The sequence below is a fragment of the Colossoma macropomum genome, unplaced genomic scaffold, assembly GCF_904425465.1.
Source record: "Colossoma macropomum unplaced genomic scaffold, Colossoma_macropomum, whole genome shotgun sequence".
Taxonomy (NCBI): Eukaryota; Metazoa; Chordata; class Actinopteri; order Characiformes; family Serrasalmidae; genus Colossoma; species Colossoma macropomum.
In genome coordinates, this window is record NW_023494800.1 from 34,999,698 (window position 1) to 35,026,146 (window position 26,449).

The window sequence follows — 26,449 nt, forward strand, 5'->3', positions numbered from 1 at the left end:
AAGACAAGTTTGCATCATCCAGACAAGGATGGGTTCACTTTTCAAGTCTTGCTTCCTCTCAGTGGTTCTTCCTCATGCTTTCTGGGAGTTTTTTATTTTGAAACCTGGTTTCTCACAGTAGTTCTTCCTCATGGTCTTAAAGTTCTTCTTTTGTGTCTTGGTTTGTCTTAGTCATTGTTTCTCACATCTTAGGGAGTTCCTCCTTTTGAGTCTTGGTTCCTCTCAGTGGTTCTTCCTCATGCTCTTAGCGAGTTAATCCTTTTGATTCTTGGTTCCTCTCAGTGGTTCTTCCTCATGCTTTTTGGGAGTTCCTCCTTTTGAGTCTTGGTTCCTCTCAGTGGTTCTTCCTCACACCTTAAGGAGTTTCTCCTTTTGAGTCTTGGTTCCTCTCAGTGGTTCTTCCTCACGCTTTAGGGAGTTCCTCCTTTTGAGTATTGATTTCTCTGAGTGGTTCTTCCTCATGCTCTTAGCGAGTTAATCCTTTTGATTCTTGGTCCCACTCAGTGGTTCTTCCTCATGCTTTTTGGGAGTTTCTAGATTTGAAACCTGGTTTCTCACAGTAGTTCTTCCTCAAGGTCTTAAGGAGGTTCTTCTTTTGCATCTTACTTCCTCTCAGAGGTTCTTTCTCATGCTCTTAGGAAGTTTCTCCTTTTGAATATTGGTTCCTCTCAGTTGTTCTTCCACATGCTCCTTGAGAATTTTTCATTTTGAGACCTGGGGCCATTTTACAGAAACTTCCTAACTTTCTGACCTTTTTGACTTAAGGCCAAGATAAGATTTTTTACAAATTCTTATTACAGGAGCTAATCTTATTTTGTCTTCTTAATTTGGGAAACTTATCCTATCTTACAGCATCTTATCTCAAGTTGGGAAATCTTAACCTACTTGAAGTCGACGAAACATCAAACAAAACTAAAGTGTGATAAACTTGAAGGTAAGAGTACTGTGACAGCGTCCCGTACTGTTTATCAGTGCATCGCTGGTCTTCAGTTTCAATTTCCCAAACACTTTAGGCGAGCGTTTTTCCTTAAAGTTAGGACAGAATTTAAGTAATTTCATCTAGTTATGATGTTTGTATGATACTGTTTTCTTATATGGAGTTAATGATAAAATTATGAACTTAAGAACTGTTCTGTAATAGCTACTGTCTTAAATTCGGTTATAACTGAAGTCGTCATGGACACTAAACAGATAAGATTTCAGACTTCAGACATTTCTGTAATATGGCCCCAGGCTCCTTATAGTAGTTCTTCCTTATGGTCTTAAGGAGGTTCTCTATTTGAGCCTTGGCTCATTACGGGCTACACCCACATTTTTGTCTGCTTTGGGACACTGACTTTTGTTGTAAGTGCTACACAAATAAAACAGAACTGAACTGAATTTACAGCAACATCCAAAGCGAAAATCTTGTGACCGAAGCCTTCTGAGTGAAGCATGGCAGTGGCTTTCCACATAAATCTCTCAATAATGTCTCCTGGCCAAACAGCTTACAACTCTCTACAACAGGATAAGAGATGAGAGAAGAGATGGAAAAAAAAGAAAGTGGTGGCATCTCACCTGGAGGAACCTTCATATCATGCAGGAGCTTTTTATCTGCAAAGATAAAGACATACGCAAATATACCACATATCACATCAAGGGAGTGTAATGATTCTGATGCAACATGAACTACTGCATGCTGAAGATGGTGCTGTGATGAACTGATCAAAGATATCAGTTGAATTTCATCATCATTTATAGACGAGATGATGGACTGTGGAGAAAACATGCTTTGACTTTCATTGCATTCTGGGATATGCAAAACAATTGGCTCCAGTCTACAATGGGACACTTCTTCTGCTATTCACCTATCGCTATAATTCTTCACAATACCACACTGGAAAGGGACACTAAAACACATCTAATTCAACTCAGCTAATGTACTTTATGTATGTATGTATGTAGCACTATGACCTCTACTAGCTAATTCTAGCCCCGTCACTTGCACATTTTACCCCTTGGCAGCTCTTACAAACTTTGACCCTTTCAGGCCCTTCCTGGCAACCACTAACACCCTCTGGTCCTCACTAGCCATCACTAGTGCCCTCTGGATCTTCTGCCCTGTTTAATCCCCTCAGGCTCCATAGGCCCACTGGCACCCTCTGATCCCCTTCTCGCCTTAGCCACCACTAGCTCTGTTAGAATCCTCTGCCCCCCTCTAGCCCTTACTAGACACCAGTGGCTTCCTTTGGACCCTCTGTCCTCCACTAATTCCCTCTGACCATTACTAGCAACAACTAGCTCCTCCTGGACCCTCTACCCACCTGTAATCCCATCTCAATTTTACTAACCATCTCCATATGGACTCTCTAGCCCCTTCTGGCCCTTACTATCGTCTGGTCCTTGCTAGTCACTTCAAACTCTATCTGGCCACTCTGGCTCTTTTTGGCCCCTTCTGACCCTTAAGAGCCACCTGTAGCTCCCTGTGGTCTCTCTGGCACCCTCTCCCCCCTTGGGCCCCCTACTAGACACCACTAGCTCCCTCTGGACCCTCTACCCAACTGTAATCCCCTCTGACCATTACTAGCAACCACTAGCTTCTTCTGGACCCTCTGCCCACCTCTAATCCCATATGATCTTTACTTGTGATTCAACATCTCCATCTTGACTCTCTAGCAACCTTCTGGCCCTTACTATCCACTACTGGCTTCCTCTGGATCCTCTGGCCCTTGCTAGCCATCTTAAACCCCCTCTGGTCCCTCTGGCTCCTTTTGACCCTTAATAGCCACCTGTAGTTCCCTCTGGTCTCTCTGCCACTATCTGGCCCTTTTGAGCCCTTCCCTCTGGACTCTCTGGACCTGGGGTGAGCAAGCCAGACAGGGAGTACAAGAGACGTTCTTTGCCTCTTACACTGAATGCAAAGATGGCCAGTCTTGGACAAAGCCAGTGTATCTGACAGCTCAGAAGACTGGTTTTGTTAAGTGCTTTTCAGCTTTTGATGAGGACCTACCTCTTCTGATTAATGCAAACCATACAGCACAGATTGCTAGGATTTTACCTTCAGAATTGCATACAGTGACAAGGAGTAGTAGATATGTGATATGATGAAGGTGATGATGGCAGTCAAAGTGATGGCGTCCCACAGGACTACATCCAGTTTAATTTGAACCCTGTGGACATGTTTTTGGATGCTTAAGCCACCATTCTGAGCCATATATTCATTCACACAGTCTGAGATGACAACAATGGTGATGAAGAAGATAATGATGATAAAAGATGACGGTGCTGATGAAGTTTATAGTGATGTTGCCTACCTAGAAATTAAGGCAATGATGTGGAGATGTGATGAGGTAATGATGGCAGTCTTGATAGCTTAAGCAGAGATTACTGATGAAATTTCTGATGGAGTCCCACAGGGCTCAGCACTAGGTCCACTTTAATTTTAACATTGAAGACATGCTTCTGGGTATTTGAACCTCGGTTTTGAGCCAAATCTTCAAGGTTAAGAAGAAAATGATAATGATGGTAAAGGATGATGATGATTATAATGATGATGTTGAGGGTGATGATGTTAAAGCTAATCACGATGCTGCTGATTACGAAGATGATAAAGGCAACTCACCCTGAGTACAGAGATCTCCGGTGCAGTTGTCGGTGTCCAGCGCCGCCCCATCACACAGTCTGCCCCCGTGTTTGGGCTCAGGGTTTGTACAATCTCTGCTGCGCTGCCTCTCACACTCCACGCTGCACACTGACCACTCTGACCATCTGGCCCAGCCACCGTCCACTGTGCACACAAATACAGGCCTTCGTTAAAAGCACTCCACAAAACACTACCATTCGGATCAGTTCTCTAAGCAATCCCATTATCCCGTCCCCCTATCAGAATAATCCCTGTATCTGATCCAAACTTCTCGGAACTTTCTTTTGTCCCAAAGCTTACAGACTGGCAGCTCATTTCCCACTCTCTCCCTCGGGGTCCAGCTGATAAATCTGATGCTTTTTTCTCTCCACCTCTGAAACCCAAAGACAATTTACTTTTGCCTCCCCCAATCAGCCACTCCCCCCACCCTCCTCGCTCGGGTTACCGCCTCGGCTTCCTCCGTGGCTAATCTAAATGCAAATGCAGGACATAGGCCGAGTGAGTGCTGGACTGGGGAGCGAGATTCTGCTCGATTTTTCAAATGGGACAATATATCCATGTGTATAATATCCACTGCACATTTTAAAAAATCTAATTAATTAATCCAAAATCCATTTCATATGTAAATACTGTCATTCAAGCATGTATCTGTATATCAATACTATTGATTAGGGCTGCAATGACTGACCATTAGTCAGTGCAGTTCATTCATCTTTCTTTTGTGGGTGAATTTGTGATGTCTACTAGGCGTTGCAGAGACTAGACGACTTGTCAACTTTACGACTTGATGATGACGCTTTAAGCTCGATGTTGACTAATGACACTAACAACATGGACACCTCAGGGAAGACAACAGGTGAGAAACCTGGAAATTTCAGGGTCCGTATCTCAGGTTTCCTGAAGGCTAGCAATGTGATCCAGGGCTCGTTGGAGACCATAGGGAGGTCACGTCATGCTCTACTATCCTGTGGAGTACCTTATAGCTTCGTTCTAACATTTCTCTGCCAACAGTGCTTTAAAGCTCAGATGTTAAACGTCGTTATCTCTGGTTTCCCCAAGACAACAATAAAAAGTCATGTGCTCTTGGAGAGGAGCATAGCACCCTATAATCCTCTAAAGTTTAAGTTGGTCACTCTTGTTATGGCACTCTGGATCTCTGGATCTCTGGATCTCCACTGCGGGAGAGCGCCTTCACAAGAATGCCTATGGTGCACCTATGTCGGATATAAGCTTGCAAGATTCCAGGGTAACAATGCGATCCAGGGCTTGTTGGAAAGGACACATCATGCTCTACTGACCTCTAGAGTTTCGCTTCATCAAGATTTCAAATTTTTAAACCCAGTTGTTGCAAAAGCATTCCCTTCTCCTGTGGTTTTATACATGACATCATCAGCATTAGTCAGCAATGTTAATATGTATTTCATAGCTTTTATAATGGTATACATTCATTGTCAAACAGGATCATCAATTTTACCATCAGTCAGAAAATGTCAAGCGGTGCAACCACACATTAGTTAACAATATTATATACTAAAATTATTTGCCACTATTGAAAATGTATAAAAATAGTCTTTGCACTTGAACTTTTGTCCTTGAACTCAAGATATGCATGCACTTTTTTCGAGTAAATAAATATAATTTTAATAATGGCACGTTGTCCATGGTTTTCCTGGGGTCACACCACCTGACTTGGTAAACTACACCAGCCTAACCATAACAGAAAAATGAAAAATGTTTTCAATATTTGTGAAGGTCTACTGACTTTGGCATTGTACCCTGACGGTCAGATGAGATATTTTTAAAACCACAAAACACTTCCCACTTTTTTTTAAAAGCATTTCAGAATAAAAGTCCTTTGCTGTTGGTTGTGCCACATGACATTTGAAAAAATCAGAATTTACAGACAAACATTTTTTAAATGAGTGGAGCATTTTTAAAGCTTTCAAACAAAATCAAGCCAAAGTATTTTGGTTAGAATTTCACATAAGTAAATTAATATTTGAACAGTTTATTCAACCTGCATATATGGGCGGACGGTTGCACCACCTGACACTTTCATACCTTAAAATATTGTACTGTGTTCACATAAAGCAGGTACTGTAGAATAATATGACATATGTCATGTGTTTATTTCATTATTTTATAGGAAAACAATGGACTGATCATTGAAACAGGTACAGTGATGTGTAGTTACAGCCTCATGTTGCCTTACATAGAGGCCTCTGCACAACCCCCTCCTCCACACCCCCCGCCCAAACACTCTCAAACAGAGGTAAAGGCTGTAGTGTACCTGGGCAGGGGGAGGTGCAGGTGCTCTTCTGGACAGACATGCCTTCGCAGAAGGCCCCCCCGTTGAGCGGGGCGGGGTTGGTGCAGGTGCGCGAACGTCTCTGAACGCCTCTCCCACACCGGACACTACAGTCTGACCAGTCCGTCCATGATGACCACCCACCATTCACTGAGGACAGAGAAAGAGAGAGAGAGACAGTTTTGATATTGTCATTAGCGTTAGTTTCAAGGGGTGATAATAGTGTCGTTGAGTTTTTATTCTCTGAAAAGTTTTAGTTTAGTTTTAGTTGAGTTTAAGTTTTAGTTTTAGCTTTGAGTTTTATGATGAACACTGTGGTAGCAGGTATTTGGTAAGAGTAGAACAAAATGAACTCAACAGTGAACTAAACTCGGCTCCAGCTTTCCTTAAAGTTTACTTCTAAACTCTCATTAACACACTGACAAAAACTGTTTTTTATTTAGTAATTTTGATTTGAATTAGTTTTGCCTTTGACAGTTTTGATTTACTTGAAAACTTTTTTTACAGTTAATGAGCAAATTTTTTCACTGCTAGTTTTCATGTTAGTTAACTATAATAACCCTGGAGAGAGAGAGAGAGAGAGAGAGAGAGAGAGAGAGAGAGAGAGAGAGGAGAGAATGAAGAGAGAGAGAGAAGAAGAGAGAGACAGAGAGGAGAGAGAAAGACAAATGAAAGAGAGAGAGAGAAAGAGAGAATGAAGAGAGAGAGAAGAAGAGAGAGAAAGAGAGGAGAGAGAAAGACAGATGAGAGCAGGAAAGAGAGAGAGAGAGAGAGTAAAAAAAGAGAGAGAAAGAGTGGAGAGAGAGAATGAAGAGAGAGAGAGAAGAAGAATAGAGAGAAAGAGGAAAGAGAAAGAAACACAGATTAGCGATAGAGAGAGAGAGAGAGAGAAAGAGAGAATGAAGAGAGAGAGAAGAAGAGAGAGAAAGAGAGGAGAGAGAAAGACAGATGAGAGCAGGAAAGAGAGAGAGAGAGAGTAAAAAAAGAGAGAGAGAAAGAGTGGAGAGAATGAAGAGAGAGAGAGAAGAAGAAGAGAGAGAAAGAGGAAAGAGAAAGAAACACAGATTAGCAATAGAGAGAGAGAGGAGAGAGAGAAAGAGAGAGATAAATGGATGATTTAGATCCTGATGGTACTTCAGGGACAGGAAGCAGCAGCAGCGGTGAAGCTCCGCTAACGACTCCTGCTGCTCTTCAAGCCAACGATGACTGACTGATCAGCTAATTGGTCCACAGAGGACTACAAGGCCACACTACAGGCTAACTGTGTGTTTTCTGACACTTCATAATCACACATCTAACAACACGCTCACACACACTTTCACACACTTTCTGAAGTCTCACTGAAGAAAATTAACAGGGGTTGATTATCCTTTGGGGAATGACAGCTGTGTCTGATCCACTCGCACCAGCGCAACACAAACAGTGCATCATTTATTGAGTGTGGATATGTCTGAGTCCCAAATGACTGTTTCTTAGCTGTATTATTCACTGCAGGATCCAGTATTTAAACTCAAGTGACCAATGACGGCCCAATCTCAAATGGCTGCCTGCTCCCTACATAGTGCACTACGTGTGCACTATGTAGGGAGCAGGGAGCCATTTGAGATTCGGCCGTCATTGGTGCTAAATAAGACTCGCTGTTGTGATTTGGTGAACAAAAAGTGCTTATAAAGTGCAAGTTTTTGCATTAAACAGTGCTGTGATATCATAGTTCTTTATTATATGACAGAAAGTTTAAAAAGTTCATGGAATGACAGCGATGGGCGACCGAACGTTCTTCTCATTCAGCAGTCCATGGTTGCTTGGCCTTCATACTCTAAAGGAACTACATTTCTTGGTGGAATACTTGATTATGTCAAGTATTATTAATAATAAATTATTTTCTGCAAAATTGCATATTTTATCAGATTTCATGTTGGCCGCTGCTTTTATTAAATAAGCCACTTGAAGCTGTGCGGTGCTGCGACTTTATCACAGAAAAGGGACTTGTACTCTACATGGCTTCTTGTGGCTTATTGCTTTATTAAACAATTATAGCACTTAAAGCAAGGTAAGTAACTAGCAAGCAATAGGCTGTGGTTGCCCTTTATACATATATGTTATAACTGCTCATGAATGATCCTACTACCTTATTAATAATTATTAATAATCTAATTTTAAAATATTAGACTTATTGTAAAGTGGCACCTTGTTAATATCTTAAAATTAAGCAGTAAAATTAAAGGCCTTCTATGAGTGGGTGTGTCCAAACTTTTGATTGCCTTTCAAAAACAACCCACCCACATCTGTGTTGCCATAATTTGTGCCACTGAAAAAGAATAAAAAGGTGCGTTCTCTAGGGCAGCCATGCCAGCCTCTGGGCACCACGGTGACTGTCGTTGACGAGTTTTGACAGCTCATGTCAAAGCCCTCTGCTAAGTTCAATCAAGCTTACGGCGCCACGCTTGCTTTAGCTGCCGACATCTGTTCCGCACCGTTTCAGGAACACAGCATGAGCAGGCGTGGGTGTATTTAGCCCTTTGTGGGGACCATGTCCCCGCAGGGTAATGAAAACATGAACATTTAGTGGATGTGGGGACATAAGCTGCAGTTTTTGTTAGGAAAAGTCAAAGAGAGCAAACTTGATATTTCGGTTGACAAGGTTTAGGTCAGAGTTGGGTCTAATGGGGCGCAGCAGGAGACCCTGGAAATGCACCACAAGCACACCTATACATGCTGCAGTGTGAGCGTATGTGTGTGTGTTACTTAACCATCACAACGTCGTAGCAAAACACCGTAAGGCTGTCACAATTAGCCTAATGGGGCCTGAAGTCTGTAAAGCACAGCCACGTACGGGGCAACAGAATCGTTAACTCGTTAGAAACGCTGCCAATATAACCAATCAAAACCGTTCTGACAGGCCGAGTGACCAGATATGGGTCTGCGAATGATGAAGCTTCGCCGTTCCCCATTACACCTTTCATGATAAACCATTAGGTGTTTGAAAAACGAGGGAGAACGTGTCATGCAGCATGGCAGCCATGATGATTTATAAGCAGTGTTTTTTTTCTCCTTCATGTTCAGTTTCTGAAGGGCAGCACAGGTCAGTGGATAGATGAGTGCTGGAAAGTAGCATTTCGAGCAGCTTTCCAAACAGACCCATCTCTGCAAGGTCAAATCTCTGAACGGCAACAGAAAGCTTAAAAAATATCACAATAAACTCTGAGAAAGAGACTGACAAGGTGACTCCTAACTGGAAGGAACAGACTGAATAAGAACTCCGTGAACATGAGAAGTGGTTGTCTGGTTGTAGTAAGTCGAGGCATTTACATTTTCCTCTCTATCCATGTTAGTAGAAATCTTCCAATCACTGGCCACTTTATTAGAAACACCAACCTTACATTTCCTCTGACTGGCCACTTTATCAGAAACACCAACCTTAAACTTCCACTCACTGTCGACTTTATTAGAAACATCAACCTTGCACTTCTTCTAATTGGCCATTTTATTAGAAACACTGACCTTGTGCTTACAGTCGCAGGCCACTTTATTAGAAACACCAACCTTGTACTTCCACTAACTGGCCACTTTATTAGAACTACCAACGTTGTACGTCCTCTGACTGGCCATTTTATTAGAAACACTGACCTTGTGCTTCCACTCACTGGCCACTTTAATAGAAACACTGACCTTGTGCTTACACTTCTTGGCCACTTTATTAGAAACACCCACCTTGTACTTCCACTAACTGGCCACTTTATTAGAAACATCTGCCTTGTACTTCCTCTGACTGCCCACTTTATTAGAACTACCAACGTTGTACGTCCTCTGACTGGCCATTTTATTAGAAACACTGACCTTGTGCTTTCACTTACTGGCCACTTTATTAGAAACACCCACCTTGTACTTCCACTAACTAGCCACTTTATTAGAAACACCTACCTTGTACTTCCACTAACTGGCTGCTTTATTAGAAACACCTACCTTGTACTTCCACTAACTGGCTGCTTTATTAGAAACACCCACCTTGTGCTTACACTTCTTGGCCACTTTATTAGAAACACCCACCTTGTACTTCCACTAACTAGCCACTTTATTAGAAACACCTACCTTGTACTTCCACTAACTGGCTGCTTTATTAGAAACACCAACCCTGAATTTCCACTCACTGGTCACTTTATGAGCCCCACCTACCTTACAAGTTCACTATATGTGCCCAATTATAGGCTGCAGTCCATCTGTTGGTGCTTGCTTTACTATTACTAGACAGTTAAGTGACTGAAATGTGACAGAAAACCTTCATAGAAAAGTCTTAAATCTCACCAAATACAATAACAGTTGCTGGGGCACTGCGTCTTCTAGCGACAATGTTGCTGGCCAGACAGGTGTAGTTGCCCGAGTCTGAGAGACGAGCTTCACTGATGATCAGGTTGTGGTCTGCTCGAGTGTCAATATTAACATCATCAAGTGTGCTGATGGGCTCATCATTCTTCAGCCACTCCACCTGCAGAGGAAAGAGAATGAAAATGCAATCAAAGACCAAACTTCTGTACCAAACACATCTCTCAATAAATCAAACTTTTTTCAAAATTAATTAGATGACTGGAGTTATTAAGACAGGCATGACTAAACCAAGTCTTGGACAAGTATTAACATATAGTTCAGAGGTCTTCACATCCAGATCTTGTGTCCAGTTTTCAGTCCTGGATTTTGTAAACGCTGGTTCGTACAACACTGCACAGCCAATCAGTCAACACTTTAATTACACCCCATTTTTGCCTGAAATAGTGTACCCAAAGTTAAAGGAGCACTATTCTCACATACTTTGGCTATAGTCATAGTCTTGGTCTCATTTGAAATTATACTACTCTCAACTTTTTTCCCAACCATCAAAATAATGGTATGAATTATTGACACAGAGTAACAGATGCTAGAATGGAGGAGTTTATTTCCACCTGACTCAGATCTCTAAACTGATCTCTGACTCTTGCCGTGTTATCAGACCACATGTTTTGGATTATGGGGTCTCTGAAGAAGACCAGCGAGGCTTTGAAGGTGAGGACACACAGATCATAAAATGGGAATCAAATCCTGAGATTTCAATCTTTCAAATGGTATACTGCATCACCACGTTGCTGGACGAGTTGATGCCTAAAATTGGTGTAGAAAAAAAAAACAGAAGTGAACGCTTCAGCGGAAGTGTGTCGATATCAGCACAGTGATCTAGAAAAAGTTAACTACCAATGAAGTACTTGATTTGAGACTCAAGGTAAGATGCCATCCAGCAATAGATTGCATTGTGGAGACACCAGTGGATTGCAGTGGCTGAAGTTCCAAATAGTGATACCCTACACTGTTAGAAATGAACGTCCCCTCAAAGGTCCAACAGTGGTTTTAAGGTCTGATTGTGAACCTTAAATGAGTTTTTCCAGGTGAAAAGTTCGTATTTGTACCTTTTCATAACCGAATGTTTTAAACAGAACAGTAAAATAAAAGCCTGGAGACGAGACGGGGTGTGTGGAGTCAGTACAGCTTAGAACATATCATTTCAGTGGATTATGGTTCAGTTATGTTCTCTGACTAAAGGTACTGAAATGGACCCTTGAGGGAGCCACTCCAGTGACAAGAGGGGAACTGACTCAGAGACAGTTTAGTACCTTTATTTTTGAGAGTGTAGAGCAGAGGTTTCAATCCTAGTCCTGAGGTGGGTCCCCAGGAATAGGACTGTAAACCACTGTCTGCCTTTGTAACTATAGAGCTTTGGAAGAGCTCATTTTAGACTTTTGGACTGATGGGGAAACTGAGAGGAAACAAGAATAACAAGGTGAAACTTCCTAAGCATGAGGAAGGAACATATAGAGGATCCAAGATCTAAAAAAAGAGGACCAATCATCTTCTGAGCTGTACCATTTAGGATACAAGTACAGCGAGAAAAAGATCGTGCTAAAATGTTACCAGCAGGAAAATGAGTCGGTCAACAGTCAGCAAGACTAGACAACTAGCAATACCAGCAGTCAGAACCAGAAGTTAGCGTTCCCTAAGAATCTCTCCAAGGAGCGTGAGGAAGATACACGGAAGCCAAGATTCCAGATAATAGAGATGTTTCTTTCCTACTCCATCACTTCAGGTCAGGTTGGAGTTCGTGGTAGAGAGGCAAGGTCCGATCACAGTGATTTATTTGGGGCCGAGGTATGGGCGTCTCAACCCATTTGGGACCGGTTTGGGATCATCGCCGAGGCAATGCCCCTCCATCCGCACGGCTGGACCGGTTAGATTACAATCGCTGGACAGCCGGGGCCGGAGGTCCTGAGAGAGTTCAGCAGGGGAATGTCAGGGACAGGGTTGATTTATGTCTGTGTGTTTGAGAATTAAAAACACAGCATGGCTCTGGGGAGGATCTGCGTGTATGTGTGTGCGTTTGTGTCCTTGCCCTGCGTGAGAAAACACTACAGCTGCAAACAATAAGATTGCCTCTCTCTCTCTCTCTCTCTCTCTCTCACTCTCTCTCTCACTCTCTCTCTGAAGAATAATGGATTTCAGAGGATCGATATATCAGCCGTCAGCTGCTGAGCGGATAAATGTTTTTCGGTCCCTGTTTGATGGCCGGAGAGAACTCTTTCATCACAAGCTTTTAATTTCACTCTTTTCTCTGTTCCACTCCACAGCTCCTTGAGAGCCACTGGTCCACCCTCCCTGTCTCTGTGTGGGTTGTCTCTGTTTGACTCTCTGCTTCAGATCTACCTCCTCAACCTTATTTTATTTAAACTATGTTGCTGTAGAACTCTGTTTTATTACAGATCCAAGCACTGAAACCTATTTACCTTTCTTTTATTATGGGTTCAAGCTATTGTTATTGTTCAGAGTTTTATCATTTTTCTTCATCTTGACAGCTTCCATAGTCTTGCAGGCCCAGACGGGATCTCATAATGAGAATATCTATCAAAATCCACCGCAAACGAGGGTACGCCACGTCTAAAACCTGCCACCCAATTCGGCTAGCCCGTGCTCTTTTAACATCCGTACAATCAATAACACAAGCAAAACAAGCTAGCGAGTGAAGTGCTATTGTTAGACAACTTTCTATCTTCAAAATCAATATTTTGGGAACATTCATTTTAGTTTTGTCAGTTTTGTCTGAAGACAGTAAACCAGGTATCTGATATCTTTTAAAGTAAAGGTATAGTCTGGTTTAACAGAACCATTTCTCCCTTGGAAAAGGTAATGCTTCTTTTTTTACTGCATGCAGTGTGCACTCCACACTCATCTACAGATTCACTTAGACTTTTTGTGGGAAGTTTTCAGTCGTGCTAACTTACATTACATCCATGGGCCAGCTACAGGTTTGCTGTCCTAACGTTGATGAGTGCACCAAGTCAAGTCAAAGTTTATTTATATAGCACTTTTTACAACAAGTGTTGTCACAAAGCAGCTTTACAGAAAAATCCAGGTCTGAGCTCCCATGAGCGTCGCCAATGGCGACAGCGGCAAGGAAAAACTCCCTAAGGGCAAGAGGAGGAAACCTTGAGAGAAACCAAGCCTCAGAAAGGGAACCCATCCTCCTCTGGTCGACACCGGATAGCAAACAGCCTTAGTATAACATATTAGAATACAAAAATGGAGAAAAACAGGCGGAGCAATGGTTAATTAGATAGTCTGAGTTTATGCAGCAGCAGCAGGAGGGTCAGTTCATGCAGGTGAGATTTGCACAGTTTTGTTTAGCATGAAGCTCCAAGGTGGTTGAAACTCTGGTGGTGACTCTAGCACCATCACTTCAAACTGTAAGCTCCTCTTTTACCTTTGGGTTGATTTAGAAAGTTTGATTCCATTTCACTCAGATACCATTCAGATCCTTCTTATGGTAGTCCCCTGACAGGGTACAGGTTCCACAAAAACACCTGTAGGACACACAGACTTGCAACTTGGTGGACGGGTATTAAGCCCTATCTGCTGCTCATAAACATGTCTTAGTCATTCAATGGGGCAATTTCTGAATTGCGAGTAGAACTGGGAAGTGACTAATTTTGATATTCCAGGATCTATAAGAGTTCACGAACCAGCATTCAGCTCACTGCAGGGTAGTCTAAAATTAATATAGGCATGCAGGCTTACTTCATAATTTAAAAATAGCTGAGGAAAATCAGTCAGATGAGTATTGGAGGCCTCTTCAGATCTAACACTATAGATAACTGGAACAATGTTGAATGCTCAGTGAATGCAGTGCCAGCATGTTAGTTTGCCAGGGGTACTGTTTCTGGACCTAGCTAACATCAGCTATCCACACCACAGCTGGCCACGCAACCTCTGTCTGCTTAGTGGGGGGGGGTATACTTTGTCCAGTTCTGTCCAAACCCAGCAGTTATGTTTCATATATTTCTTACACTTCTGTCAATAGGGGGTGAGGTAATGTGTAGATTACCTTTTCAAAATCTCCTGGACTCCCTGGATGAGCAACTTTGGCATGAATATCATATCTGACAGCAACATATATCTTATTCCGTTTGTAATAATGTATGCATATTTCCTAGTTTGACCCTTCAATCCATCCGTAGTGCAGACTGAAGTGCGCTTAATGACGGAATATGTGATTGTAGAACTGTTGTTCAAATGCAGGTTCTTATAGGTTATTAATTGAAACTTCAGCACCTTCTGCAGACTTTGCTGGACAGGGCTGACAGGAGACCTATGGTAAATCAACAAGCAGCAAACTTACAAAACGATCATGAAGAAGTTGACTGTATAAACAAAGCAAATTTGTCATTTATAGTTGTGTATTTATTTGTTTGACTGAGAACTGTGTAAGAGTTCCAATACACCAGTGGTTCAAATGGCAGTAAAGTCATCTTGATCTTAATCAAATTTGAGCAAAAAAGACAAATGCAATTAATTAACTAAACAAAATAACATGGTTAATCACAATTCATTACTTTAAGCTTGACAGCCTAAGTATCTTTCTGTAAGTTCTACCTCTCTGGAAAAATTGTCTTGATGAGCGGTAGTTTCTGAAACTCTCTCTCTCTCTCTCTCTCGCTCTCTGTTTAGTATTCATGGGCTGTTTCTGGGTCTTTGAGGGCCTCTGGGGAGGTTGGAGCTGGGATGATGAGAGGAAAGATGCAGACAGTGGGACAGACTCGCTATGAGGCCCATAATCCCTCCTCCCTCCCTGCCCCAGGAACAGAGGAAATGCACATTTGTCTAATTGGCACATTTGTTCCCATTAAAGTGCCGCCAACGTGGAGCGCTGCAAAGGCACGCCCACCAACCACGACTTCCTCCACTGCCAACACTCTCTAAACACTCTTTGATGGCAGCGTCAGCCAGTATCGACCCGCTGTGTGGCGCGGTTGAAAGAGCGGGGTGGATTTCTCCGCAGCTAATGGTGGCCTCGGAGGTCTGAGAGAGGTCCAAGGCTTTGATGTCACCCGAGAAGATGAAAGAGTGGAGCTCTGAGTTCACAGCCTGTTTTAGAAATGAGCGCAAATGTCGAAACTATGAGATTGCAAGAGGATCAAACCCAACTACAAAACATTCGAACAGTGACCGAAATGGCTTTCAAGAGAAAGAGAGGGCCTTGAGAATGTGAGGCAGGAGACCACTGAGATGGCCACAGAGAAGATGAGAATTGGACTGTGGCAACATCGTCTTAGGCGAGGGCAGAAAAATCACGATGGTGAGAGGTCATTCACATCCATATCTGCTGAGGGCTAATGACGCAGAGACCTTCAGCAGGTGGTTCACTCTCCACCTCTCCAGGAAAAGAATGGAACAGGTTGAACCTTGACACCAAAATAAGGCACGTGATAAAACAGGTCAATTCAATTAACCCCGGAACACATCAAATGGCTTATAACGGGATCATCCCAGAGCTGGAATCACTTCCCACCTTTACTTGCAACCAGAGGGGAAGAGACAGTCAAAAGAAGGTGTATAAGGAGGGAATCTCGCCCACCTTGTTCAATTAATTAATTAACTAATTTGGTTAAAGCCCACCTGTGTCGCTTCTCTTCATTTCTTTTGGGATGAGTCAGTACAACAGTAAAATATAGGGATGTACGATGATTTCGGAATCAGATTGTATCAACAGATTTAGTTTAGTGATTAGGACCAATCAAAGTCAGGTGGAGGTCTTTGAAGAAACAAGACAGTGACTAGCATCAATCACAGTCAGGGGGAGGTCTCAGGGCAAATGAGGCAGTGATTAGGACCAATCACAGTCAGGGGGAGGTCTCAGGGCAAATGAGGCAGTGATTAGGACCAATCACAGTCAGGGGGAAGTCTCAGAAGAAATAAGGTGGTGATTAGGACCAATCACAGTCAGGGGGAGGTCTCAGGACAAATGAGGCAGTGATTAGGATCAATCACAGTCAGGGGGAGGTTTTAGCGACAAATGGGGCAGTGATTAAGACCAATCACAGTCAGGGGGAGGTCTCAGAAGAAATAAGGTGGTGATTAGGACCAATCACAGTCAGGGGGAGGTCTCAGGACAAATGAGGCAGTGATTAGGACCAATCACAGTCAGGGGGAGGTTTTAGCGACAAATGGGGCAGTGATTAGGACCAATCACAGTCAGGGGGAGGTCTCAGAATAAACAAGGTGGTGATTAGGACCAATCACAGTCAGGGGGAGGTCTCAGAAGAAACAAGGTGGTGATTAGGACCAATCACAGTCAGGGGGAGGTCTCAGAAGAAATCAAGGTGGTGATCAGGACCAATCACAGTCAGGGGGAGGTCTCAGAATAAACAAGGTGGTGATTAGGACCAATCACAGTCAGGGGGAGGTCTCAGAAGAAATCAAGGTGGTGATCAGGACCAATCACAGTCAGGGGGAGGTTTTAGCGACAAATGGGGCAGTGATTAGGACCAATCACAGTCAGGGGGAGGTCTCGGAAGAAACCAAGGTGATGATCAGGACCAATCACAGTCAGGGGGAGGTCTCAGAAGAAATCAAGGTGGTGATCATGACCAATCACAGTCAGAGAGAGGTCTCAGAGTAAACAAGGTGGTAATTAGGATCAATCACAGTCAGGGGGAGGTCTCAGATCAAACAGGGTGGTGAGTAGGACCAATCATATACAGGGAGGGGGTTCTCAGGACAAACAAGGCAGTGATTTGGATAAATCCCAGCCAGGGGGAGGTCTCAGGACAAATGAATCAGTGATTAGGACCAATCAAAGTCAGGGGGAGGTCTCAGGACAAATGAATCAGTGATTAGGACCAATCAAAGTCAGGGGAGGTGTCAGAACAAACAAAGTGGTAATTAGGACCAATCACAGCCAGGGGGAGGTCTCAGAACAAATAACGAGGTGATTAGGACCACTCACAGTCAGGGGGAGGTCTCAGAATAAACAAGGTGGTGATTAGGACCAATCACAGTCAGGGGGAGGTCTCAGAAGAAATCAAGGTGGTGATCATGACCAATCACAGTCAGAGAGAGGTCTCAGAGTAAACAAGGTGGTAATTAGGATCAATCACAGTCAGGGGGAGGTCTCAGATCAAACAGGGTGGTGAGTAGGACCAATCATATACAGGGAGGGGGTTCTCAGGACAAACAAGGCAGTGATTTGGATAAATCCCAGCCAGGGGGAGGTCTCAGGACAAATGAATCAGTGATTAGGACCAATCAAAGTCAGGGGAGGTGTCAGAACAAACAAAGTGGTAATTAGGACCAATCACAGCCAGGGGGAGGTCTCAGAACAAATAACGAGGTGATTACGACCAATCACAGTCAGGGGGAGGTCTCAGAAGAAACAGCACATTCCTCAGAAGGACCAGAAGGACCAATCCCAGCCAGGGGTAAGGTCTTAGAAGGAACAAAACAGTGGTTAGGACCAATCACAGTCAGGGGGGAGGTCTCAGGACAAACAAGGTGGTGATTAGGACTTTGGATCTGCACCGTACGAACTCAAACCAAGACACTGTTTTGCTTTGAAATGTTATCGTTTAAGGGACGCAGCCAGCTTAACTCGCGTTTAACACTTGGTAGCGCTTCTTCGCTGTTAATAAGAGAGTTTTGTAAGTACCTGCATGTTTTTTCCCTTTTCATTACCATGACTAATCCAAGTGAACTTTAGTTTGACAGTTAATACGCCGCTTTCATTTCCATGATGGCGTAATTGTTCTCATTATGCCGTGCTCATTAGTCACCGGAGAACATCTCACAGCCTGGTTGGGGGGAGGGTGGTGGAGGAAGGGGAGATGATATTTTCACACAACTTACTTTTCAACTGGGAACAAACAAAGGACGGTGGCTCCGAGTGCCAAAACAAACAGCGACCAAATTGTTCTCGGGCGAGCCAAGTGGTTGACCTTTTCAAGAAGAAATCGCTTTGGTGAGTGCGATGTTTTGTGACTTCGCTGCCAAGAAAGAGAGAAAAGCTACTGGGGTGCATTTCTGGCTCTGGTGTTTTTCCTGCTCGACCCTTTGCCCCGGCGTGGCCATGATTACAGATGGAGCCGCTGGAGCGGCCTGTCATTTTTCATATTCATATGTTGGATATTTTCTTTTCCATAACTCTCTAAACAGCAACTCTTCCATTGTGCTTCATATTAGCAGCAATGTTGTAACGAGACCTTGTTTCTCAAAAATGGCAATGTGGCATGCACCCGTCCCCCCGGGCCACGATGACGACCACGAGGGCCAGCCTGATACCAGGGCCTGAACCCTGAGCAAGGACCAAGCCCTGCAAGGATGGCAGTGAGAGGAAAACCGCCTTCCTGCCGGCTGTCACGGTCGTCACTGGGGCCCAGGGGACAAACGCATGCCACAGGTAAGTTCTGTAATCCTTCAAAACCTTATTATTATTCAGTTATTACTCCTAAGACTTAATATACTTTACTTCTGAATGACTTATTATTCAGTGTCTACTATGAATTATTGAAATGTTCATTGTCCAGTAGTGTTGTAGTACTCGAGTCCCAGTCTTCAGACCATAAACTAGCCATCCCGGTCTCGTTCTTTTGCCAGAAAAATCATTGAGCTTGATATATAGTTTTATTTTTGCTAATAATTAGTAACTAAAAACAATTAATAACATTTGTCATATTTAAAATTATGCTTAGTAAAATGTTTGTGCCGCAATGAATATGAAATAAAAAAAAACAGAAAATGCAGTACCGCCACAGCCCACTAGGGACTGCAGCACCCAGGTTGAAAAACACTGTTATATAGGTTTAAATAAAATCTGTTGGTTGAAGATCTAATTGATCCTTTCCTTGAACTCAGTAACTACTATAAATTATTCTATAATTTATAAATGATTCTATAATTTATAAAATATTCAGTATCTGCTATGAATCATGCAATACCTAATTTAAACCGTTTAGTATCTACTATAAAATTACTTAATTAAAGTCAGTATCTACTAGAAATTATTTAGTACCAATTAAAAATTATTCAGTAACGTCCATGAATGATTCAGTATTTACTGTGAATCATTCAGCACCTATTATAGATTATTCGGTAACTCCCATTAATTATTTAGTGTTTACTATGAATTATTCAGTGCCTATTATAGATTATCCAGTAACACCCATTAAATATACAGTATTCACTATGAATTATTCAGTACCTATTATAGATTATCCAGTAACACCCATTAAATATACAGTATTCACTATGAATTATTCAGTACCTATTATAGATTATGCAGTAACTTCCATTAATTATTCAGTATCTACTACTATGTAACTACTATGAAATAATCAGAATCTACTGTGAATTACTATTATATTTAACTTGAAACTAATGTGTAAGAAAAATCACAGTGCACTGAAGAATTAAGGAAGTCTTGTGCATCTGTTATACAGTGATAGAACACGGCAGCACACAGAAAGCCTTGATCCTCGTACGTATTACTATCCCCAACGTGGACGTGCACTGTAACTCTCTGGCAGCAGATTTAAACAACTTAAAGCTGCATTATTTGAGCTAAATTTGAAAGATGTCACACGGAAAAACAAGTGACTAACATATACTGTCCATGCGCTGCTGCGGGTCACCCTGAACACACACACACAGGCTCAGAAGGAAGGTCCGGCTCAATGTTTGGGCCTAAAATATAAAATCAACATTATTCTGATAAAGATGTGATGACAATAGTAGATAATTCACTCCTTCACCAGTTTTGACTCAGCTGTCATTGAATTCTCTTTCAATTATCAGATTCATCCACTTGGGGAAGAGGCTCTTCTGCATGTTGTGTGCAATTACACATTTCCACCAGAGAGGTCTCCAAATCCCTAAATCTTACAGAGTGTAGCCTCAGCGTGGCCCTGGTCTCTGAATGTATCCCCAACTTTTGGATTTAGAAAGTCTACATTGGTATCTGTGACTCCATTCTACTCATCATGGCAACCCAAAACACTCTATTTGGATAAGAAGCGGTGCACTGCTGTGTTGGCTGCTGACCCATAGTCCTCTGAGACGGCCCTGTCTTGGCCCCAGGGGCCGAGCCGGGCCTGGCTCACGTTCGCGAGGTGCCTTTCCCCTCACGCGGGGTGCCATGTTGGCTCCGGTGGACGTTGATTAGCTCTAGTGGCTGTTTTTTTTGTTATCTTGAAATCACAGGCCGCAGCCATTTTGGCTCGCTTTCCAATATGGCAGATGGCATGCGACTCTTTCTCTCTCTCTCTCTCTCTCTCATTCGTTTCAGCTGGCAAGAATGTGCCCACATGACGGCCCAGTTAATGCTGCGGCTCTCTCCGAGACGGTTCGAAAAACAAGGCGAGCAAAGCTTGCAGATGCTAAAAAGCCAGCTGTTTCCGCTGTTTCCTTGGAGATCCATGGCCAGAGATTTCAATCATCATCATCTTCTTGGCTGTCTCACTGCAGTGATAGGGAAACTGGGCGGGCAGAGGGGGATTTAAGGGTGGATTTTGGGGTTCTAGGAAAAAGACAGGAATGGGGCCCCCTGAAAGCACAGACTTGACTTAAGTTAGTGAGGCAATGGTGCGACACTGCAAATAAGGATAGCTTGGCGAGTGAAATCATCCTAAATCTCGTGATTACATCTGATATTCTTCATTTTGAAATTGCTATAAGAATATCCATCCATCCATCTTCTAAGCCACTTATGTTTCTGGGTCACGGAGGGTGCTGGAGCCTATCCTAGCATTCATCAGGTGGAAGGCAGGAAATATCCTGGATAGGTCACCAGTCCATCACAGGGCAGTCACACAGACATACACATTCACATCTAGGGGTCAATTTCTCCAACTGGCCTGACTGCATGTCTTTGGACTGTGGGAGGAAATCCACACAGACACAGGGAGAACATGCAAACTCCAGAAAGGACCCTGGTTGCCTGGCCGGGGAATCGAACCCAGACCCTTCTTGCAGTGAGGCAACAGCGCTACCCACTGCACAATAGTAGATTATGTAATGTATTTTTTACTTAAGTGGAATTATCTCACTGTATTGGCAGCTCATGTTGCTTGTTTTGAGAAATAACACTTGAAACAAACAGTATCATTCAACACTGTGAGATAATTTGGTATAGATTAGCGTAGAAGTAACGAGTATTGAGATGACTTTTTCCTGCAAACAGTAAGTAACATATTCATGACATTTTGAGAGTAATTAGTAAATTTTGAGTCATTAATAACACTAAAGCTATCTATGCTAACATCAGTTCTAGCCTTATGTACGGCTGAGGCTGCACAGCTCTCTGTTCTGACTGTGGAACGTGGAACAACGTTAACTTTACATGTGCAGCGACAAACTTTCTGATTTCCTGCCTATTTACTTGTATACCTTTGTTAGATTTTCCCTCTCAACACATAGAAAATCACATAGAAGAACCTCCTCTCCATAATGTAGATTGGTAGTTTTCAACCTGTAGGCTGCAGCCCCCTAGTGGGTCATGGTGGAACTGCTAGAACTGCAATTGGTGATTTATTACATAACATAACATAAAATGTTATTGCAATATGTAGATATTTATCCAAATACTATTGTTGAGAAAATTGTTCAAAAGATAAAACATCTTATTTAGGTCCAGCTCATAATTTGGTCAGGCAAAAACACATGACATAGTAACTGACAAAGCCACTTGGTTATGTTTATACAAGGAGATTCACTCGAAAGAGGCCCCAAATTTTCTGTAATATCTCTTTCTAGGATGAAGCAATCTGAACGAAACAACGTGCAATGTGCTCCTCAGTATATGGAGCTTCGAACAAGCTGGGATGCCGCTGCGTCTTAGCGATGAGGTAGGCGCCGGACAGCCATCGCGATGTATAACCTCTGTTTGCAACTTCCGGGTGCAAACCCCCGTACTCCTTCACTCAGTCACTCGACTTCTCATCAGGATGGTGGTGTACAGTATTGAGCAGCACGTCTTCATGGTGCAAACCTATTGGGTCACCAGTTCGTTTGAGCAGTGTCAGAGTGAATTTAGGAAGAAATATGGTGTTCGTGATTAACCCTCAAAGAGTGTTATTCAGAAGATGGTACGGAAACTGGAAACGAAAGGATCATTGATTCCTTCTCATGGTGGAGGCCGTCTGAAAATGTAATCGATTACACACACATCAAGGTATGAGGCGTATTTTTTTGGTTCAGATTGCTTCATCCTAATGGGAGTTACAGCAGAATATTCGGGGCCTCTTTCGAGTGAATCTCCCTGCATGTATGTAGTTCATTGAACACTGATAAATGGCTACAAACCAAACTTTTTGTTTATTTTGTTGTGTGATTGTACAGTCGAAAGAAATTCAGCAGGCTACATTGATTATTGTCTTTGCATATGAAAAAGTAAGACTGGTTAAATCTTCTTGTGGGCTGCTGAATCTTTTGCGGTCAGTTGTGTGGGCAATGAGCTGCAAAAGTTTGGGAACCCACTGGTGTGGGTTATCGGCTTAATAATTTTTCAATACTTGTCTTATCAACATCAATATCATATCAACACTATTCCATGTTGTTACACGACAGCACTGTAAAAGATCTGTCATGGAATAGTCCCTTATGAGGTGCGAGCAGGAAGTTCTGAGACTGTTCCTGTTGCGAAGGAACAGAACATGGCATGGTAATACACATGCAGCAGGTGCGAGCAACAACTTTTGTGGGTCAGTGTCCCACGGTATGTCACGTGATCAATATCAGGACCTGTGTATATCCATTTTTTTGATCACTTGCAGGTGTGCATTTGTGATTTCACCATGGAGCAAACATCAAATTCCGTGTCGAACTCGGGAAAGCGGCGATGGAAATGCTTAAGAATGCCAAAGTCTATGGCAATGAAACAATGAAGCCATGAGCAAGACGAGGTGTTCTGAGTGGCATTCACATTTCAAGATGGGCAGAATGTCACTAGAGGACGATCAGAGGTCAGGGTGACCCCCCACCAGCACAACCCCTGAAAACATCCAAGAAATTGAACCAATTGTGTGTCAGGCTCGTCTGCTCACCGTCGAGGAAACTGTTAAAATCCGTTGGAACAGGAACATCTCCACTTTTAACAGGCACCTCCAAGATCTCCGTCAACAGGACTGGGACGACCCGATCTTCATGTTGAGGATCATCACCAGAGACCAGAGTCGGGTCTTCGTAGTGGAGGAGCGCACAGTCTCCAAGACCGAAGAAGGTGCATCAGTTCAGGAGCACGAATAAGAGCATGCTCGCCGTTTTCATCCACATTCACGAGGTTGTGTGCTGTGAATTCGTCCTCCGGGGTAAAACTGTCAATGTCGGCTGTTCTAAAGCATCTGAGGGAGGACATTCAGCGCAAATGACCCGAACTGTGGCGTGATGGCAGTTGGGTGCCCATGCTATTTCCTTACTTGTTGTTATTAATACTTCTGACTTGCTTGTTAAAATAAGTCAGGGGTCGGCAAGCCAAATGTTAAGAAGAGCCATTTTGTCAAGTTTTAACAAAAATCTAACCACCTTGGGAGCCTCGACATTTCATGTCCTTTTTATTGAAGTAATGTTTTACCATCTTGGCTGTAAGTATGTATCAGGATGTGCCAATGTTGTAGTATAGGCTAAAAAATATAATATAAACACAAATGGAGGCTTACTTTGCTCAACTGTAAGTTTTAGCTCAGCTTTTCTCGCATCTCAGGAAATTTTCCTCAAAAGTTGAACAGTTTCTTGTAAAATGTCTCTTAATATTCGACTTTTTATGAGGCTGAAGTCGCTTCTCATTCGCCAGCTTCTTGTTGGAATTTTCCCGTTCCACCTTAAATGGTGCCTGAGGCGCCAGAATGTAGTTAACTATGTAGCTAACTGTAACACCATTTAAGGTGGAACGGGAAAATTCGGACAAAAACCTGGCGAACGAGAAACTGACTTCGGTCTCGTGACTTCAGTGTTTGATAGTTTCTCATTGCAGATTAAACGTATCAGGAAACCAGCTGGAGTGATTATAAACACAAATAAGTCCATTAATCTCCAAATTATTGATCTTCGTCTTATGAAATAAGTGGAGAATGGAAAATGCAGCCTCTATACTCGTGTCTGTAGGTAGAGGAGGAGATGTTTTATTATGATTTGAATATTAATTATGAAATGAAGAGTTATTGCCGAGTGCAGTCTTGTTCTGCAGAAAGAAAATAACATCCTTCACATATTTTTGCCTGTTTTTGTGAGGAGAAGTCAGAAGTTCAGACTAGAACATGTTTGAAAGAGAATGCAAAACAAACATAAACGCAGAACTGAAAGCACTGCACGCTCGATAGTAATAACTCTGAAGGTTAACAGCTCATCTCAAATTCTGTGAAAGAGATTTTGAACTGAGAGCAGGAAAAAAAGATCAAAGGTGGATGAAAGCGGCGGACCGATCTCTGTCCAGGAACAAAAATCCTTATCTGGTTCTCAAATCGCAGACTCAAAATCTGTTGAGCATCGATACTGATTCACTCACACTGAACTGAAGATCGCTGAGTTTGGATTAAAGTAAGAGGGAGGGGGTTTGGGAAGAGAGAGAGAGAGAGAGAGAGAGAAAGAAAGAGAAAGAGAGAGAGAGGGAGAGAGAGAGAGAAAGGAAGAGAGAGAGAAAGAGACATGGGAGAGAGAGGGAAAGAGAAAAGGGGAAGAGAAAGAGATAGAAGAGAGATAAACAGATATTGAGAAAAGAAGAAGAAAGAAGAGAGAAAAACATACAAACATACCGAAGACACAGAGAAACAGATAAATAGAGAGAAAAGAAAGAGAGAGACAGAAATAGAAAGGAGGGATAGATAGATAGATAGATAGATAGATAGATAGATAGATAGATAGATAGATAGATAGATAGATAGAGACAAAGAGATGGGAGAAGGGGAGATAGATAAAGACGTTGATAGAAATGGTATGAAAGAGAGAGGAGAAAAAGTGAAGAGAGAAAAAGAGACTGAGACAGATAGAGAAAAGAGAAAGATACAGAAGAGAGAGATAAAAGGGAGAGGGAAGAGAGATAGAGAGATAGAGAAGAGAGAGAATAGATAGATAGATAGATAGATAGATAGATAGATAGATAGATAAAGTAGAGGGAGAGGAAGAGAGACAGAGTAAGAGAAGGGGGGGTAAAGGGGGAGAGAGAGAGAGAGAAGGAGGGGGTAAAGGGAGAGAGAGAGAGAGAGAAAGAGAGAGAGAAAGAGGGGGTAAAGGGAGAGAGAGAGAGAGAGAGAGAGAGAGAAAGAGAGAGCGAGAGACAGAGAGAGAGAAAGAGGGGTAAACGGAGAGAGAGAGAGACAGAGAGAGAGAGAGAGAGAGAGAGAGAGAGAGAGAGAGAGAGAGAGAGAGCGAGAGAGCATCATTCTCAGGCTGCTGAATAAATAATCACCCTGTGCTCCTGTGTGATAATGCAGTGCTGCTCTGAAGGCTTTAATGTGGGTCACACTCCTCAAACACTCTCTCTCAGGACAAAACACGTTCCACTGGAGCACATGACCACTCGGAGAACCCACGACTGTTTCGTCATGTCAAGTATCTTAAAATATCTCAAATTATGTCCGAACATCCGTATGTACACAAACAGGGGGCTCAGTGACGTTTGAACTGACCTCAGCTGGAGGCACCCCCTCTGGTGGGCGGCAGTGGAGGACGATCATGCCTTTGATTGGCACCTCCCTGCCCTGCGGCTCCTGCTCGAAGTTCTTCCTCAGGTCTAAGAAAAAAACAGCAGTCCTGTGCTCAGAAACTGACCAATGATAAATGGTACACGGCTGAGAAACTGTCCATCTATATAGTGGACCTAAAGTGGTCAGCGAGTGGAAGCACAAGGTGTTTCTAATAAAGTGGCCAGTAAGTGGAAGTACAAGGTGGGTGTTTCTAATAAAGTGGCCAGTGAGTGGAAGTACAAGGTGGGTGTTTCTAATAAAGTGGCTAGTGAGTGGAAGCACAAGGTAGGTGTTTCTAATAAAGTGGCCAGTAAGTGGAAGTACAAGGTGGGTGTTTCTAATAAAGTGGCCAGTGAGTGGAAGTACAAGGTGGGTGTTTCTAATAAAGTGGCCAGTGAGTGGAATTGCAAGGTAGGTGTTTCTAATAAAGTGGCCAGTGAGTGGAATTACAAGGTGGGTGTTTCTAATAAAGTGGCCAGTGAGTGGAAGTACAAGGTGGGTGTT

At 42.8% G+C, this 26,449-nt stretch overlaps 1 protein-coding gene across 1 annotated transcript in view; it reads right to left on the minus strand.

The window, feature by feature from the left end:
* Nucleotides 1-26,449, minus strand: part of unc5da (unc-5 netrin receptor Da) — a 282,848-nt gene that overhangs the window by 41,331 nt on the left and 215,068 nt on the right. Inside the window, exons 4-8 of the mRNA XM_036588857.1 lie at nt 25,889-25,992; nt 10,233-10,413; nt 5,913-6,080; nt 3,602-3,766; nt 1,558-1,593 (exon numbers count right to left, since the gene is read on the minus strand). Of these exons, the coding sequence (XP_036444750.1) occupies nt 1,558-1,593; nt 3,602-3,766; nt 5,913-6,080; nt 10,233-10,413; nt 25,889-25,992 (654 nt within the window). The remainder of the gene's footprint in view (nt 1-1,557; nt 1,594-3,601; nt 3,767-5,912; nt 6,081-10,232; nt 10,414-25,888; nt 25,993-26,449) is intronic.